The following is a 15,994-nucleotide window of genomic DNA, read 5'->3' as shown; positions in this document are numbered from 1 at the left end:
CTTTAAATGCCATTCATATACTGTGACTCCCAGATTAACCTCTCCAGCCTGGACACGGATTTGTTTGTCCAGCTGCCTTCCCGACATCTCCACCTGGTTTTGTCTCTGCAACATGAAAAGTCACACTATAACTGAATTCCTGATTCCCACCCACCCCCAATTCTCCTGCTCCTACCAACCTCTCCATCTCGGTGAGAAGAAATTCTACTTTAGGTGGCTGTAGGTAGGTCCGCGCCTCATGCCCCAGCCTCTCCCCGCGCGTGGCTTCGCGGTGTGGTAGCTGGGAGGTCCTCACTGGCTTTGGCCACTATGGCTTTGTCCGTGGCCCCGGGCTAGACTGGACATCCAGCGCTGCCAGGAACCTCAGCTCACCGCTCACGTCTGTGTCGAAGGGTGAAAGCCAGGCGTCTGCACACGCCGCTGCTCCGGCCCCCCACCCTGCGCCCCCCTGAGCGCGCTTGCGCGTGCGCATGCCCATGCGCATGCGTGTGCTCTGGCCTCTGACCCCCGACCCGTGGTCTGCCTGCCAGATGCCCAGATGGCCCGACGCTGACGCCCATGCCGCTAGCACCCTGAGGGGAGGAGAGCTCTGCTTTCAACATTCAGTAAAGCTGTTGGTCTGGAAAAAAAAAAAAGGGCGGGGGGAAGAAATTCTACTTTTGTAGCAGTTCAATCCCAAACCCTAGAAGTCTCTTTAAGACACATCACTCGCTACCATATCCAGTCCATCAGCAAATCCTCAATTGCACGTTTTTCAATATTATTAGGTTAACCATGCCCTTAATTAAAAATCGCTGAACAACGTTCCATCCATAACAATAAATACACATACAGAGTGCCCCAGCACTGTGTTAATGCTTGACATAATTTACTTAATCTCCATAACAAGCCTACGGTAGGCGGAATTGCCCAAAGAGGAACTAGCCCAGAGTCCCGTAGCTAGCAAGTGAAAAAGCTGAGATACCTAGGCAATAGGATTTCAGCGTCCATGTGCTTGACTACAACGCTTTACATTTATCACGGTGCTTGAATAATTACATTGTTTAGAAGTTTCCAGTGTAAGAAATGTTGTTTTGACCACCTTTGTGTACAAAGCCCTCTTCCTAATTTAGAACCATTCTCAGAAGTTGAATTGCTCAAAGAGCATAAACATTCTTAATCCCTAAAATGGATAACCTATTATGAATTAACATTGGCTTTTTGAAATCTGAAGTCATATACAGTTATTAAGGGCTGTTTTTTTCCCCCAAGATTTTATTTATTTATTGGACAGAAAGAGAGAGACAGCCAGCGAGAGAGGGAACACAAGCAGGGGGAGTGGGAGAGGAAGAAGCAGGCTCCCAGCATAGGAACCTGATGTGGGGCTTGATCCCAGAACGCCGGTATCACTCCCTGAGCCGAAGGCAGACGCTTAAGGACTGAGCCACCCAGGCGCCCCCAAGGACTGTTTTATGAATAGAGAAGAAAATCTAGAGAAGAACTTGAAATAGCTAAGTTTGATCCTTAATTTATTCACTGTGTATCTTACATACTCATTCAATCTCGTGGTCTTCAGTTTCCCCATTTGTAAATTCAAGATAATCCCAACATTACAACTTCCTCACAAAGACGCATTTATCAGGTCTTAATTTCTGTCAAAAGAAGAAACTTTAGTGTTACTTTCCCCCAAGCAAACCACAAACTCTGAAACTTAGATCTATGACTGTTCTACTCTGGAAGGGGTTGATCCATTGCATCTTTTAAGACCATGAAACACTGAGTTCTGACTTTTAAATGACTTGGCAAATCTGAGTTTTACACCCGCCTTGGCTCACTCCTTATTGTTTCAAGATCCTCTTCTACTCACTATCTGAACCTGAAAGAAAGATTGAATAGAGCTATATTTGTCATGGTTGCATATCAACTGTGACACAAATATTTTATTTCTCATGTTCTAATCTTAACTTTGATATTATAGGTTTGGATAATAGCCATAATAAGTGAACTCCACTTTTATTGTCTTATTCCCATTTAGCCTTCAGAAGATCCATTTACTAATATATGGAACCTGTAATTTATATGTACCAACACTTTATTTTTTAGAGAATTTTCACCCCTTATTCCAGAACTAGCTGTATCTTCTACCCTCAGTCAAGAACAGCTAAAAGACACATATTTCAGAATGGGGACATTCTCAGAAGCCAAGAAGTCCCCTCTCATTCCTTTTTCCTTTCTCTATGTGCTGGATTGGCTTTTTGCAATCAGCTGTATTGCTGATCTTTTCTGTCTCCCCTGAATCTGAAAGGTTAGAAGCCTGGGCACCCTATTTCCCAGAACACAAAGCCAACAAATATCCCAATCTAGATGCTACCAGTGCTAGACAGTTATGAGAGATGAGGAAGGCAGAAGGGAAGCCAAAGCTGTATTCATCTGCTGCTCTAGCAGCAGATGTGAGATTTTGTCATGGCCTCTGGGTGTCCTTTCACAAATTACCTGCCTCAGGAGGCAGTTTCCAAAAGTTCCTGAGCGGTGTGGCAATATATCCCAGAAAGTTAGCTGCAAACCTGAGAGCCATTTATGGGCTTCTCTTACCTTTGCTCCTCTAGCCTTTCCAACTGTTTTATAAGTGCCTAATTGCCTATTTTAAATATCTTTCTGCTTCAAGTACCCAGAATGGTTTCTGTTTTCCTAACTGAAGCCTGGTTGATGTGTCCCATCTCCCAATTTATATAAACCTGTGATCAGGCATTCACCTAAAAGAAACACAAGTGTAATTTAGATTACCAGTACCAGATCCCTAACCCATGAGTTGTAAACTCATTTTAACTTTAAAAAGTAGCCCCTTTATGTGATTTCCTTTTCTTCTGCCAGGTCTTGGGGAACTCTGCATCAAGAATTATACCACAGAGGCCAGATCAAAAGAAATATAACACCAATATCACCGATGTTCCAAAGTGATACCTTGAGGATGGCTACATCCATTCATAAACCTCGTTAATATTTTCAGCTCCCTTTCACTTTATTTCCCTTGGATTATTTGTATATATGTTTGATTAATGATTTTGTTAATTCTTTTAAGAGCAGGACTTTTTTTTTTAAGGCAAGAAAGAGAGTGCACACAAGCAGGGGGTGGAGGGGCAGAGGGGGGGAAAGTCTGGGGGGTAGGGAGCTGGAGAGAGAATCTTGAGCATGGAGCCCGACACAGGGCTGGATCTCACAACCCTGAGATCATGACCTGATCTGAAACCAAGAGTTGGACGCTCAACCAACTGAGCCACCTGGGCACCCCAAGGGACGGACTTTTTACTTGTTCCCTAGCACCTAGGGGATGTTCAAAGATTTTGGTTAAATGTAAAAATAAATGTGTGTGTTTCTCTTTGCCTTGGCGTAAACAGCAGTTCACACATACCACATCTAAGTTCACTTTAGCACACACAGGCAGGCGTCAGGTCTCTGAGGTTCTCCATTTTGATGAGCAATTCGATTTTATTACAGAAATCCTTTCCCCTGTATTGATGGTGGACTTATAACTACACATTTCACACCTACCTTAATCTCATGGATTTTATTTTTTTTTAAGATTTATTTCTCTGAGAGCACATGCATGAGTCGGGATGGGCAGAGGGAGAGAAAGAACCTCAAGCAGACTCCCCACTGAGCAGGGAGCTCGATATGGGGCTCAATCCCATGACCCTGAAATCACAAACTGAGCTAAAATCAGGAGTCAGACGCTTAACAGACTGGCCCACCCAGGCGTCCCTTATAGATTTTAGATGGTCTCCCTAGGTGATTCTAGCATACACCAAAGCTTGAGAACCATTGTTTGGTTGTTTTTTTTTTTTTTTTTTAAAGATTGTATTTATTTGAGACAGAGAGAGAGCACAAGTGGGAAGGGGGGGAGAGACAGAGGGAGAGGGAGAAGCAGGCTCCCCGCTGAGCAGGGAGCCTGACATGAGGCTCAATCCCAGGACCCCTCAGGATCCTGACCTGAGCCAAAGGCAGATACTTAACCGACTGAGCCACCCAGGTGCCCCAATCTTGAGGAACCATTGTAATAAGTGAAAACAGAGCTCCTTCTCTTTGAAATCCCCACACAAGGAGTGAAATCCAAAGAATCCAAAGACTTAGGATCTTTCCATGATTCGTATGGGGGAGGTGATGTATAGAATCACAGAATTCTGGAGTTAAAAGGTCCTTATAGGTCATTTAAGCCCCTCATTTAGTAGGCCAGCAATCATATCTAGAGTTTCATTGACAGTTTAGGGCAGAAAAAAAATTGATTGGAACCCCAGTATTCTGAACTGCAGTCTACTGCTTTCTTTAAGATGTTTGTCATGTACATTTGTATGAGTGGTGAAATGAACAACTCTAAGTATGCCAATCATATTATGGACATGCATATATATTAGTACAGTTTTCTGATTAGTAGTAGTAAATTTCCAACAAAATTAGTATATCAGATGATTTTCCAATAAATGCAAGCTGAGTATCTTGCTAGCACTTTCTAATATGTGCAAACATGTAACCTGGGCTTGTGACAGGCAGCCTCCTCCCTCCCCACTTTTTCAATATAACCGTATGACTAATATAGAATGTGCTGGCTGTAATCTCAGTAACAAACACAACACAGATGGTTTATGGAAATTTGAATTGTTCAAACTTGAAGTTGCTGATACAGAAAAATTTTATAAGTTTTGCTGTACAAAACTGCCACTCTCTAAAAAGCTGGCAAGCACTGTGCATTCCAAGACCAGCTGACCCAGTGAATTGCAAACCATGTTCGTGGATTGGCATGCAAAGGTACTGCATTGTACCCATAGCACAATGTGACCCACATTCTTACTGATGTCCGTTGGAACCTCCACGTGATTCTGGTGACCATTGTACTGTCGTCTGCACTATAAACCTTTAGCTCAGAAGTTATATATGGTAAAACACTCTGAACTCTTAATCTTAATAAACCATTAATAGTTGATTATCTGTTAATTTTGGAGGAAGCACACTCTAAAAAGCACTGAAGAGAATGCTGTAAAAATAAAATACAGTATTAGGAGCCCCCAAAACCCAACCCCCACAGCAACAGCATCTCCCATCCTAACATTCTTCTTCTGTGAAAACTGGTCTTAAATTATGAGTATTTTAAATTAAGTGATGCGTTCAAAAGAGCATCGCTCACACAAAATGCAGCTTCCCTTACTTTAAAATTTTTTCATGTCTATAAGTGATTCTAACCCCTACACTTATACCTGAAAGACAGTGTGTAAAACTGCAAGGAGCCCTAGGGGTTTCCAATGTATCCACCAAGGGGATAGAATTCTCTGGTAAGTAACCCAGAAGTCAGATCTGCGTTTGCAAGTTTTAAATTCTTTTCAGTACACAGTGAGATGGATCATCACGTTGGTTATTTTTACTCCAGGTTCTAACAGGGCTTGTCGCCAAGTCACCTTCACGGGTGTCTTCACGGGCTTAGCTTCATTATGGCTATTCAGTCAATTAAAAGAGGGCCGAGCATTCTTCTCCCCCACCCCGAATGATTAAAGGATTAATGGGCTAATAAGCTGAAAACACTTCCAACCTCATGAAATTAGTCTACAGACCTGGGACGTGGCATGCCCCGTAGTAGGAAGGGTGGCATCCACAGATGAACAGAGCTGTACCACCTGCTCCCATGTCTCCCCCACCGCCCGCCACCTGATACTGATGTTGCTGACTTCACCCGGTCTTGGATCCTGGGCCATCCGACCACGGGCTGTGCGTGTTCTCGGCATGCCCAGTGAAATAGGGGCAGCGAAATTCCTAAATTTTGATTGTTAGTATTTATAAAAAGCATCAAAGGGCTGATGGTAAGGGCAATGAGAGCTTTGTTAGAGGCTTGCATTTATTCTATCGTTTACTATTGTTTGTAATTGGAATTACATAAATGGGGGCCATAATTGTTTCAGTGCTTAGTGTTTCTAAAGATCACATCATGGCCCAAAGTCTACCACTCACTTTTTAAAAAATTTCACCAAAAATCTTCAACAATTTATTTCCAAAAATTCTTTCTTTCCAAGCAGGCAGTCCTCACAAAGAACCAAATTCCGTCACCAACACCGATGTATGAGAACACCTTGGGCAGTGCTACAAATCTAAGAAAATTAAATCTTGTTTGGCTAGGGAGTAGCCCAAGCTTTGAGTCAAGGGTTGGTCTGAAAAGGTCTAGATCGAATTTTTAGAACCGTCATCTCGATGACTTGCAGGTAAGCTTGGGGTCCTGGGATTTGAGGGAAAATGTTCTTTCTTCATTTTTTCTCCAACTAAGAGATGGGCTTGCCATGCTCTGGGTGAGCCTTGTGACCGTTGCCCCTTGTCATTTCCAAATACAACTTCTTTACTCTTGCACCATCTCTGAGATATGTGTGTGTACATAAAAACAAAAGCTATATATTTCCATCATACATTTCCACACTTGGATCCCCTCCAGACACTATTCTGAATATGACATTCTGCTGCAGGGTACTAAAAATGGTGCTCTCCTCAAAATAAAACCTTTAAAGATCCCTTAGTAGCTATTCAGGGACTGGAATTCAATTTCAATCCTCCACCCTTTGGCCAGCTGTAGATTCAAAGTGCTTACATAAAACACTGAGAGTATGTACTTCATGGCAAATCTGATTTTTCTTCTGCAATAGAAATGTGTGTTATAGTTACCACAGACGATATTTTTACTTAGAAAATACGCAAAGCAATAATGCACCTCAACAAGAGAGAATGAATTATTTTATTCGATTTTATTTTATGGGTAGTTTTGATATAAGCTTCAGATAGACCCACTTACTACATGGACTTTGTGCAATCTACACCTTCAAATCATAATACTCTCTATTTTAGGCCATTACATCTAAAAAGCACGACTTCTCAAATCGTTTTATTACAAGTAGTTCTCGCACTTAAATGTTACATCACGATAGCAAAAAAAGGTAAACTTCTTTTGCAAACTACATAAATACTATAATAACTGCCTTGAAGTTATTCTTATTTTAAAATCAGAATATATTCTAAATGCTTTACATAAAAAACTTTGGTCAGTAGCCTATGTGTACAACACTCTTTTTTACTGACTTGCCTTTCACGTTGCTTACCTAGGTCTTTGAAGGAGAAAATTGTAAATTGAACTCAGATCAAAATTCAGTCCATAAGTAAGACAAGTACCAGAAATATGTCGGTAACTGTGGGCAAAATATGACATGTGAAAATTATTCCACATACTAAGTCTGATGAGCCATCAGTGGTATGGAGGTAACTAAAAATACGGACTCAAGTCAAGCTCATATTTGATCCTATATGAAAGGAATTCAGCCCACTTATCAATATACCTTTTACTCCGCTGTATGTCTGTATGTCTGTTTGCAAATGAATCACCTCCCACTTATCAATATACCTTTTACTCTGCTGTATGTCCATATGTCTGTTTGCAAATGAATCACCTCTTTCTCTTTTCTTTTAGAGCACACAGTTCATTTCTACAGCTAAAGTCCTAGACTGAACAGTCCAGATGGCCAGTGAATTTATTTCACCATCACTGCCCTTGAGGTCTTTAAATACAAATTAGAAATGTATAAACAAACAGGTGTGTATACACACCCATGCACATTAGGACAACCACATCAAGGCCTTTTTTTTTTTTTCTGCTTCAAGAGAAGTTTCTAACATTTACCTTTTTTGTTATTAATTTAACTAAATCTTCTTCCTCAGAATGTTCTTTTAGTTAAAAGTCAAGTCTAATCTGGAGCCCTGACTGACTTGTTATTCTGAGATTCCTACTGAACACCTAGCTACTGGCCACGGTTTCTTTGAGGAAACAAATATCATAGCTGAAGCATTTTCAAAACTTTAAATGCATGCAGAAAGAACTACATAGGCTTTCCAAGCAGCTATATCAAGTGGCTCAAGTAACATTATTATTTATCTTGGCCTAAGCCTTTTATCAACAACATCCTTTTAAAACACAAAGAGAATGGCTACAAGATGGCGGCAGGGCCCAGAATGGTGCTCCAAGCGGTTCCAAGGACATCACCGAGGGTTCCACTGTGCTGTCTTCCCTCTTTTGTGCATTTTCTCCAAACGCACTGTGTCCCCATGCTTTGAAACTATGTAAAATAGATTTTTAAAAATCCACCAGTGATTAGTTTAGACCTGAAATAACACTGTAGGTGGGTGTTGTTAGAGACAGGTAGCCATTCTTAACAGCTCCTCTCCCAGAGGAGGCCCTGGTGGGCACGGGGACACCCACAGCTTAGGAACTGTTCTTGTTGCAGACCGTGCCTGGGCTGATACTGTCTTCCTTATACTGGCTGCCCGTGTCGCTCCTGCTCAGGATGGTGGAGGGGATGCGGGAGGGGCGTCTGTCTGGGTTCTTGTCCTGAAAGCAGCAGCAGATCATCTTCTTCATGGTTCTGTACATGTCCTCGTCCTTGTAGGAGTAGATGATGGGGTTCATGACGGAGTTCAGCAGCGCCAGCAGCAGGAACCACCTTTTCACGTGCTGCACGCCGCACTGCGTGCAGTTCAGGCCGTCGAGCAGCAGAACTACCAGGCCCGGGGTCCAGCACACGACGAAGGCCCCTGTGGGGAGACAAAAGGAAGCGGGCTGCTTACCAAGGCTTCTTCTGGCCCAGCTTTCAGTCAGTGGCATCAAGGGACCTTAAGGATTTGTTCTGACCACTGCAAAGCAAACTTCCACCCTTCTTCTGAGCACTGGAGACCTGGGCTTGTTAGAGGCCAACGGCCAGGCACTCCCTTGACTGTTCACCGCGTTCTATTTCAACTCCTTATCTGCTTACCCAGGGCGCGTCTTGAGGGGCTCACATTTACCAGCCGCTTACTAAGCACTCCACATACCTCATCTCTGTCAGCGCTCTGAACCACACTAGGAGGCTGCTGTAGTCATCATCCATGCTTTGCAGATGAGAAAACCAAGGCCAAATGCCAGGAGTGTACGTGGGAGGGCCTCGCGCCTTTAGCCCGGTGCTCCGCTGTTCTCTAACTCAGATGTTCTAAATGCTTTCCTGACAAGACGACGCACTGCATCTATGGCATTCTGCTAGCCTCTTATCTAAGTCAGCTGCTCACAAATTTTATTCTTTATAAATCCACGTTGATGCTGAGTAAGCACTGTATTCTTTTTGACATATTCATAGGCCATCTGCTTATTTCTGCTCTGGATTAAGTTTTTTGTTCTTGTTGGTTGTTGTCAGAAATAAATCTTTCTGTTTCATGATGAGGTAGAGATGTGTTTGTAGCAGATTTATTTATTTAGCACCGTTTTAGCACCAACTGTACACGAAGGGTAGTGTCTTCTGAGTCACTAGACATCTGCTCATACTTACCACTAAAACTTTCTGACATGTTTTTCCTAAAATACGAAACATAGGTTCAATATTCCCCTACTTTGTCACCATCACCTTGGATAACCATGACAGCTCACAGTCATATAATGCTTACCGTGAGCCAGGCACTGGTGTAAATGCTTTCCTTTATTAACTTCTAGAACCACACTATGAGGTAGGCATTGTTATCTTCCCCAGGAAAGGGAGGTGCAAAGAAAGTTAACTTGCTCACCATCAAACAGCTTGTAAGGGACATCGAATGTGGAATGTTGGCAGTCTTTCTCCATAGGCTGTGCTCCCGGCCACTACATATGTGACCTGTCTCCATACTGTGAAATGGTTTCTTTCCCCCAAAGTCCTTATCATTTCTAAATGCCCTTGCTTATCCATTCAATAAACATCCCCTGTGAGCTTACAATGTGCCAGGAACTGCACTAGACTGTAAATGAGGCAAAGACTATGCACTCCAGGAGCTAAGGTGCTAACGGGGAGACAGAAGAAACTAGCAAGTCTGTAAATCACATCACCAACTAGTTATTCTCACAAGTTAGAATTAGTCCTGGATGGTATTCCTCTTGTCGCTTTATCTTCATTCTGAGAGATACACTAATAAGCAAGTCAAGAATTCTAAAAAGGCTGTGTGAGGCCATAAAATGCCATGAGCCTCAGGGTCAGACAGGTGTGACCGGCTCCTCGTTAATGAGTTGCACAAATGAGGCAAATCACTGCACTTCTCTGAACCCCCATTCCCTCATTTTTTATTTTACTTTTTTTTAGATTTTATTTATTCATCTGAGAGAGAGAGAGAGAAAGCACGAGCATGAGTGGGGGGAAGGGCAGAGGGAGAGGGACAAGCAGACCCCCTGCTGAGCAGGGAGCCAGACACAGGGGTCTATCCCAGGACCCTAGATCAGGACCTGAGCCAAAGTCAGAAGCTCAACCAGCTGAGCCACCCAAGCACCCTCCCATTCCCTCATTTATAAAATAAGGAAAACAATCCCGACTGTATGGGTGGTCGTGAGGGGTCAGAAGTACTGGAAAGTGGTGCCCAGTACTGAGTTGGGTTCACTAAGTAGCGGTTATCATGAGATGCTTTGTCAAAGACAAAATTAGATGTTTAGGAGTTATCAGGAGGGTTTAATTCCCCATTTCGTAATTACAGCTCACCAATGGTTCCCTTTTCACTCCTTTCTGTATTATTTTTGGTCTGGCCGACATATGTGAATTAAAAACTTGGGGATAAGAGATCAGAGATTGGGTCCTAGCCTTTACTTACTGTACAACTCTGGGAGACCCATGTCATCTGTCTGGGGTTTGGCTTCCTAAACTATAAATTGAGGACTTAAGGCAGGTTCTGGGTTTTTCCAATTTGGGGCCAGGTGACCTTGGTGGGTATGCAGTCAATTTAATGGGTTTGGACAAGTTTGGGGATTTTAAAATGCAAGAATGGAATGGAATCGCTCAGAGTATATTGCACAGACTAAGGGAAGTTTTGCTTCATGCAACTTTCATTTCAGTTTTACATACTATGTTTATGTGAATATTGGTTATGAAGTAAACTATTATTTCTTACTGTTAGGCTTTGTCAAAAAATTTGGAAAACACTAGTTTAGATAATCTTGAAGGCCCCCTCCAGCTCCAATGGTCTGTATTCCCCCTAACAGTAACACTTTTGTTCTCTGCTCTTCCCGAGAGAGGGTTACTATGTTGTCAAGAGGCAAGAACTAAACAAACCAGACATCAAAGGCTCTTGCTGCCAATTTTGATGTGAGGACTCCTTTCTGTGTGAAATTGCATAATTCCAAAGAAATCCCAGTGGGAGAGTTCCAATGTCCTTGTGTTAACAGGAAAGAGGGAAAAATATTGATTAACTTTATACTTTGTTAAATATGCATGTCAAAATTTAATAAAATTTAATAAATTTCCAAACCAATGGAAGGGGAAGGATGGAACCAAAGGAAAGGAAAACAAGATCTTAATATAAAAAAAGGGGGACGGGAGTCAAACATAGAAGAGTGGGACAAAGAAAGAACAAAAGAAGATACTGGAAATGAATCCAAATATACTGACAATCAAATTCAATGTTAATTGTATTGTTTTTTAAAAACAGGTGAATCTAAACAAGTTGATGTCTAGTATTAGATCTGTATGTGGTACAAACGATAAGGAAAAGCAAGATGATTAACATGAAGTTTATGTTACGGTTATTTCTCCATAAGAGAGGGTGCTCACTGGGGCAGGTCCACACAGGTGAGGCTGAAGATATTAGACATGTTCTACTACATTGGGTGGCGGGTATACAGGCATTTTTAAAGTTTTTTAAAAATTCTTTTGGGTGTTCTTCTTTATACTGTACATATGTCGCTTATCATTTTGTCTGAATGATATACTCCACACATACACATGTCAAAAAAGGATAAAAGTAAATTGCTAATATGCTTTCCTAAAAACTGTTTTTAAAATCAATCTTTTTTTAAATCATAAAAGCTTTCCCTGCCCCCCAGCACGAAACTCTGCTTTTAGATTAGTCAGGGGACCTAAACACTCTAAATAAAGTCTCCAAACTGATGTCTTGTTTGTCACAATGCAGTAATTCATGTGTATTTTCCCTTTGCATTGCATTCCACCCAACAATTCATTCAATCACCACTTGACCAACTTTTCATTGAGCAATGATCACATATGCCAGGCACCGCTCTAAGGATTTTATGTGCCTTAACCATTTAGTCTCCGTGGCAGCCCTAGGAGTATTACGAACACTGCCTAATAAAACACTAATGCTACTCTCTTTTTAAACTTGAGGAAGCGAAAGGACAGAGAAGCAAGGTAACATGCTCAAAGCCACAGAGCTGCTAAATGGAAGGGCCAGGATTTGAACCCAGGCAGCCTGGCCCCAGAAGCTGGGCTCCTGTCCACATGCTAGGCTGTTCAGCAACAGACAGAGAATCTTACTACTAAAGTGAGTGATCGGGGAGGGAGAAGGGTAATCTGGCTTTCAGAGTCCCATCTATGGTATGTCACATCTGACTGTGAAGCTGCGTATCTAACAATGAAGTCATGCTTGGTTTGCTAGCGTAAAGATTTTCTGTCAGGAAGGAAGGGAGGAAGGGAGGGATGGCGGGAGGGAAGAAGGAAGGGACGAAGGGAGGGGAGGAAAGAAGGGGGAAAGAATTCCAACAAAAATACAGGCTGGCCGTAGGAGTAAGAAGAAACAAAAATCTGCTGACCTTTCCTTTATACTGTTTCCAAGAACAACAGACGGCAAGTCTTCTTTGACAAGCGGCCCAGACCCCTCCACTGCCAGAGAGCCCGTGCTCCGGCATGCTGTCTGAGGAGATGGCCGCACACGGGGCAGTAACCCTGGGGGAGACACGGCTTCCTGACTCTTCCACCTGGCAGCCAACTTCCCCACCAAGCACATCTCAGCAGAGGGCGAGGTTCATCTAACACTTCATTCGCGGGGCGGGGTGGGGGGGTTACTGTCTGTCGGCTGCTAGATATGAGGCCCCCAAACAATTCAGAAGGAGAACATGTCGGGAATGGTTTTGGCCTTGGGAATCTGCAACCTCGGAGAAATGCTCAGGGAATGCAGGGGATGTCATAAACAAACAGATGGGCAACTGGCCTGTTTCTGACAAAGGGGGGAGATGATGGAGCCTGGGAAATATAGATCAGTCAGTCCCCTATCAAGTTCCAAGAAGTTTTGGAAGAAAAAAAGAATGGAAGTTTTTTTTGAGTATTTAGACTCAATGCTCAGACCATGCCAGCTGGGAATAAGCAGAGTTTTCAAAGAGAGGTCATGACAAGTCCCAATCATTTTTTTTTTTTAAATCAGGCATTCACAGGTAAGAGTGGATCCAAGATGTCTATTTGGGAACCAGTGGAAAAAATCAAGTATGTTCCCCTTAGAGAAGAAAAGGCTTAGGAAAGACACAATGTGCTAACTGCCTCAAAAGCCTGAAAGGCCGTCAAATAGAAAGAGGACACATAGACTTGTCCTGCGCCATTCCAGAAGGTCACCCTGAAACAGAGGGAAAAGTACAAAGAGGCAAAATTTGGAGGTAAGAGTTCTAGGTACACAAAGCTATTTAGGAGGGGAACTGGTTGTTGAGTGGGCAGAGGGCCCCTCAAAGCAGCATACTTCCCCTGCCTGGATCATCCTGAGACGTACAAAAGGAAGGCATTTCTCCCCAATGAGAGATAGGGTGAAGTGGTTTCCGAATTCTTTTCCAAGTAGAAAATCACTACATTCTACAAAACTATGAATTTCGACTCCCAATAAAATGCAAACAAATTTCACTTGTTTGTTTCCCGGACACAATTACCAGACGGCACGGCTGCAAACTGGTGGAGGTGAATACATTGGGCAGGCTGTCCCCAACCCTGGCTGGTCATCCGAATTACCAGGGCAGCTCTTGAATGCTGCAGATTCCCAGGGCGCCGGGATGGCTTAAGCACCTGCCTTCAGCTCAGGTCATGATCCCAGGGTGCTGGGCTCTCAGGCTCCCCCGCTCAACAGGGCTGGGGGGTGGGGAGCCTGCTCTCCCTCTCCCTCTGCCCTGCCCCTTGCTCATGTGTGTCTGCTCTTTCTTGCAAACAAATAAATAAATAATTTTTAAAAATAATGCAAATTCCCTGGTCCCACGGTTAGACCCTCTGGGGTGGGATGTGGAAATCTATACGATGAAAAAGTTCCCTGGTTGGTGGTGATGCACGGCCAGTTCTATAAACCATTTCTCTACGCTGACTCAAAACAGTTTATTCAGGCCGACCCTGTCAGCAAAACTGCAGACTCCATAGAGACTTAGTAAAAAGTCAGGGAAAAGAGAGAGGGGTCAGAGTTCTTCAAAATAAGAAAATAAGCCTCTCTAGAGATCAATACCTTCAGCTTCCATTTGGAAAAATGTTTGAGCACATCACATACATAAATAAATGTACGGACACTAGCAGCGCGACTAGACCACAGGCAAGGCAAGCATGTCCCCCTCTGGCCTCTGTCGGCTCTCCGGTTTGTCCTGCCAGGAATGCCTTCCCGCCTCCTAATCTAAGGTCTACTTTTCTTTCCAAGCTTAGCTCAAATTCTGCCTCCTCCACTGGACCTCTCCCATTGTCCAACGCACAGCGATCATCCCTTCCTCTCGACTCGTGAAGCACTTTCCCCCATAACAGCCACACGGTGCTGAGCACATCACCTGCTTCATCCACTCTCACATCTCCCAAGAGCACTGGGCGGCCAGTGTGCTCAGCACGATACACGCGCTGGTCCTTTAAAACTCACAGCCCTGTGAGGCTGCCACTCCCAGTCTTACGTACAGTGATCTGGAGCGCAGAAGGAGCTCAAGAATGTGTCCTGGGTCCAGAAGCCAACACGCAGAAGAGCCATAATTTGGACCTAGGCCTGACTCCCCCACCAAACTCTTGGGCACAGGGCTAAACTGGAGGTAGTTTTTAATACACATATTCTCTGTCTCAGGCCTGATTTAAGCTCCCTAAGGAGGTGGGCTGTGCTTCATCGGCAGCCCGCGTCCTCAGAACTGAGTACGGAGCCCCACGCTCAGGAGCAGAGATGCAGGGAAAGGTGGGCGAGATTTCCTCTTAGACCTCCCCGGGCGACGGACCGCACCCGCCGCAGCGCTGCTGCTGTGAACGGCGTCAGGTCGGAACCTGGATGCGATGTGTGACGATTCTGACTACGGTCCAGGAAGGTCTCAGGTGAAGTGACAGCCAGTTGAACGAGCAGAGCATTGACGATTAAGAACAGCCGTGCAGAGGTGAGGCACTGCAGGGTGCACTGGGGGGATTCCAGATAGTCCAGGATGGCTAAGCCAGAGAGGTGACTGAGGAAGTACGGTGAAGTCTGAGAGACGACCTGGGGCAGACCCATGCTGCCTATTCACTGTCACCTTCATACCACACCCCCCGCCCCCCCCCCCCACATACACCCAGGCACCTCTGAGCAAGGGCCCTGCGCTCAACACTCAGGAGTTTGGATTTACTGTAAAGAGCAGACCCCAGAGCCTTTGCCCTCAGGTGTCCCTTGTATGTACTGAATTAACTTCTCTTCCAAGCATCTAGAACGGTAGGAGTCATACAGCATCCTTAGGAAGATTAAGAAATATTTCTATGTCCCATGGTTCATAAAGGAATCCCATTGAGAAAGGCTAGATCAGAGGTTTTCCAGTCTCAACTGCCACTCATTAGTGAGCTGTGAAATCAATTTAGTGGGTTGCGACCAGCAATTTTCTGGAAGATGAAATAGAACAGAACAGAAAACATCAGAGTGCCTCAAGTAAGGGTACGTTTCATGAAACTTGTTTCAGTTACACAGAAAAAGGTGTGTGCTCACTGGGCCATGATATTGAATGTACACAATTTCTTATTGTGGTCCTGACTTAAAAAAAAAAAGTCTAAGCCACTTCTATAGATCAGTGGTTTTTCAAATCAGTTTTTTAAAAAGTAGAGAAACACTTCCCAAAGGAAATCTCTTGTTAAAGTTCAAAATCCAAGCTTCTCTGACTAAAGAAAGAGATGAGGAGCAGGGGTGAGGAGAAGCTGAGTAAAGCCCTTGACAGCAGCATCCACACCCCTCTTCACACTACGACCCCCCCACATGTGTACACACTGAGGCTCCCATGGGAGCGCCACTG

At 43.8% G+C, this 15,994-nt stretch overlaps 1 protein-coding gene and 1 non-coding gene across 3 annotated transcripts in view; one reads left to right on the top strand and one right to left on the bottom strand.

Moving 5' to 3' along the window:
* The first annotated feature begins 293 nt into the window (after positions 1–293).
* LOC113254837 (small nucleolar RNA ACA64) lies at positions 294–416 on the top strand. The gene has a single exon (XR_003315963.1). It is a non-coding gene; the product is annotated as a small nucleolar RNA ACA64 (small nucleolar RNA).
* A 6,350-nt stretch (positions 417–6,766) lies between these two features.
* The window catches only part of LPAR3 (lysophosphatidic acid receptor 3), a 74,698-nt gene continuing 65,470 nt past the window's right edge, over positions 6,767–15,994 (bottom strand). For both annotated transcript variants that reach the window (XM_044383942.3, XM_057310521.1), the window contains exon 3: positions 6,767–8,583. In XM_044383942.3, coding sequence (XP_044239877.1) covers positions 8,255–8,583 — 329 coding nt within the window. In that variant the 3' untranslated portion in view covers positions 6,767–8,254. The remainder of the gene's footprint in view (positions 8,584–15,994) is intronic.

The sequence above is a fragment of the Ursus arctos genome, unplaced genomic scaffold (assembly GCF_023065955.2).
Source record: "Ursus arctos isolate Adak ecotype North America unplaced genomic scaffold, UrsArc2.0 scaffold_12, whole genome shotgun sequence".
In the NCBI taxonomy this organism is placed as follows: domain Eukaryota; kingdom Metazoa; phylum Chordata; class Mammalia; order Carnivora; family Ursidae; genus Ursus; species Ursus arctos.
The sequence above is the reverse complement of the archived record's forward strand: the minus strand, read 5'-3'. Positions and strand labels throughout refer to the sequence as shown.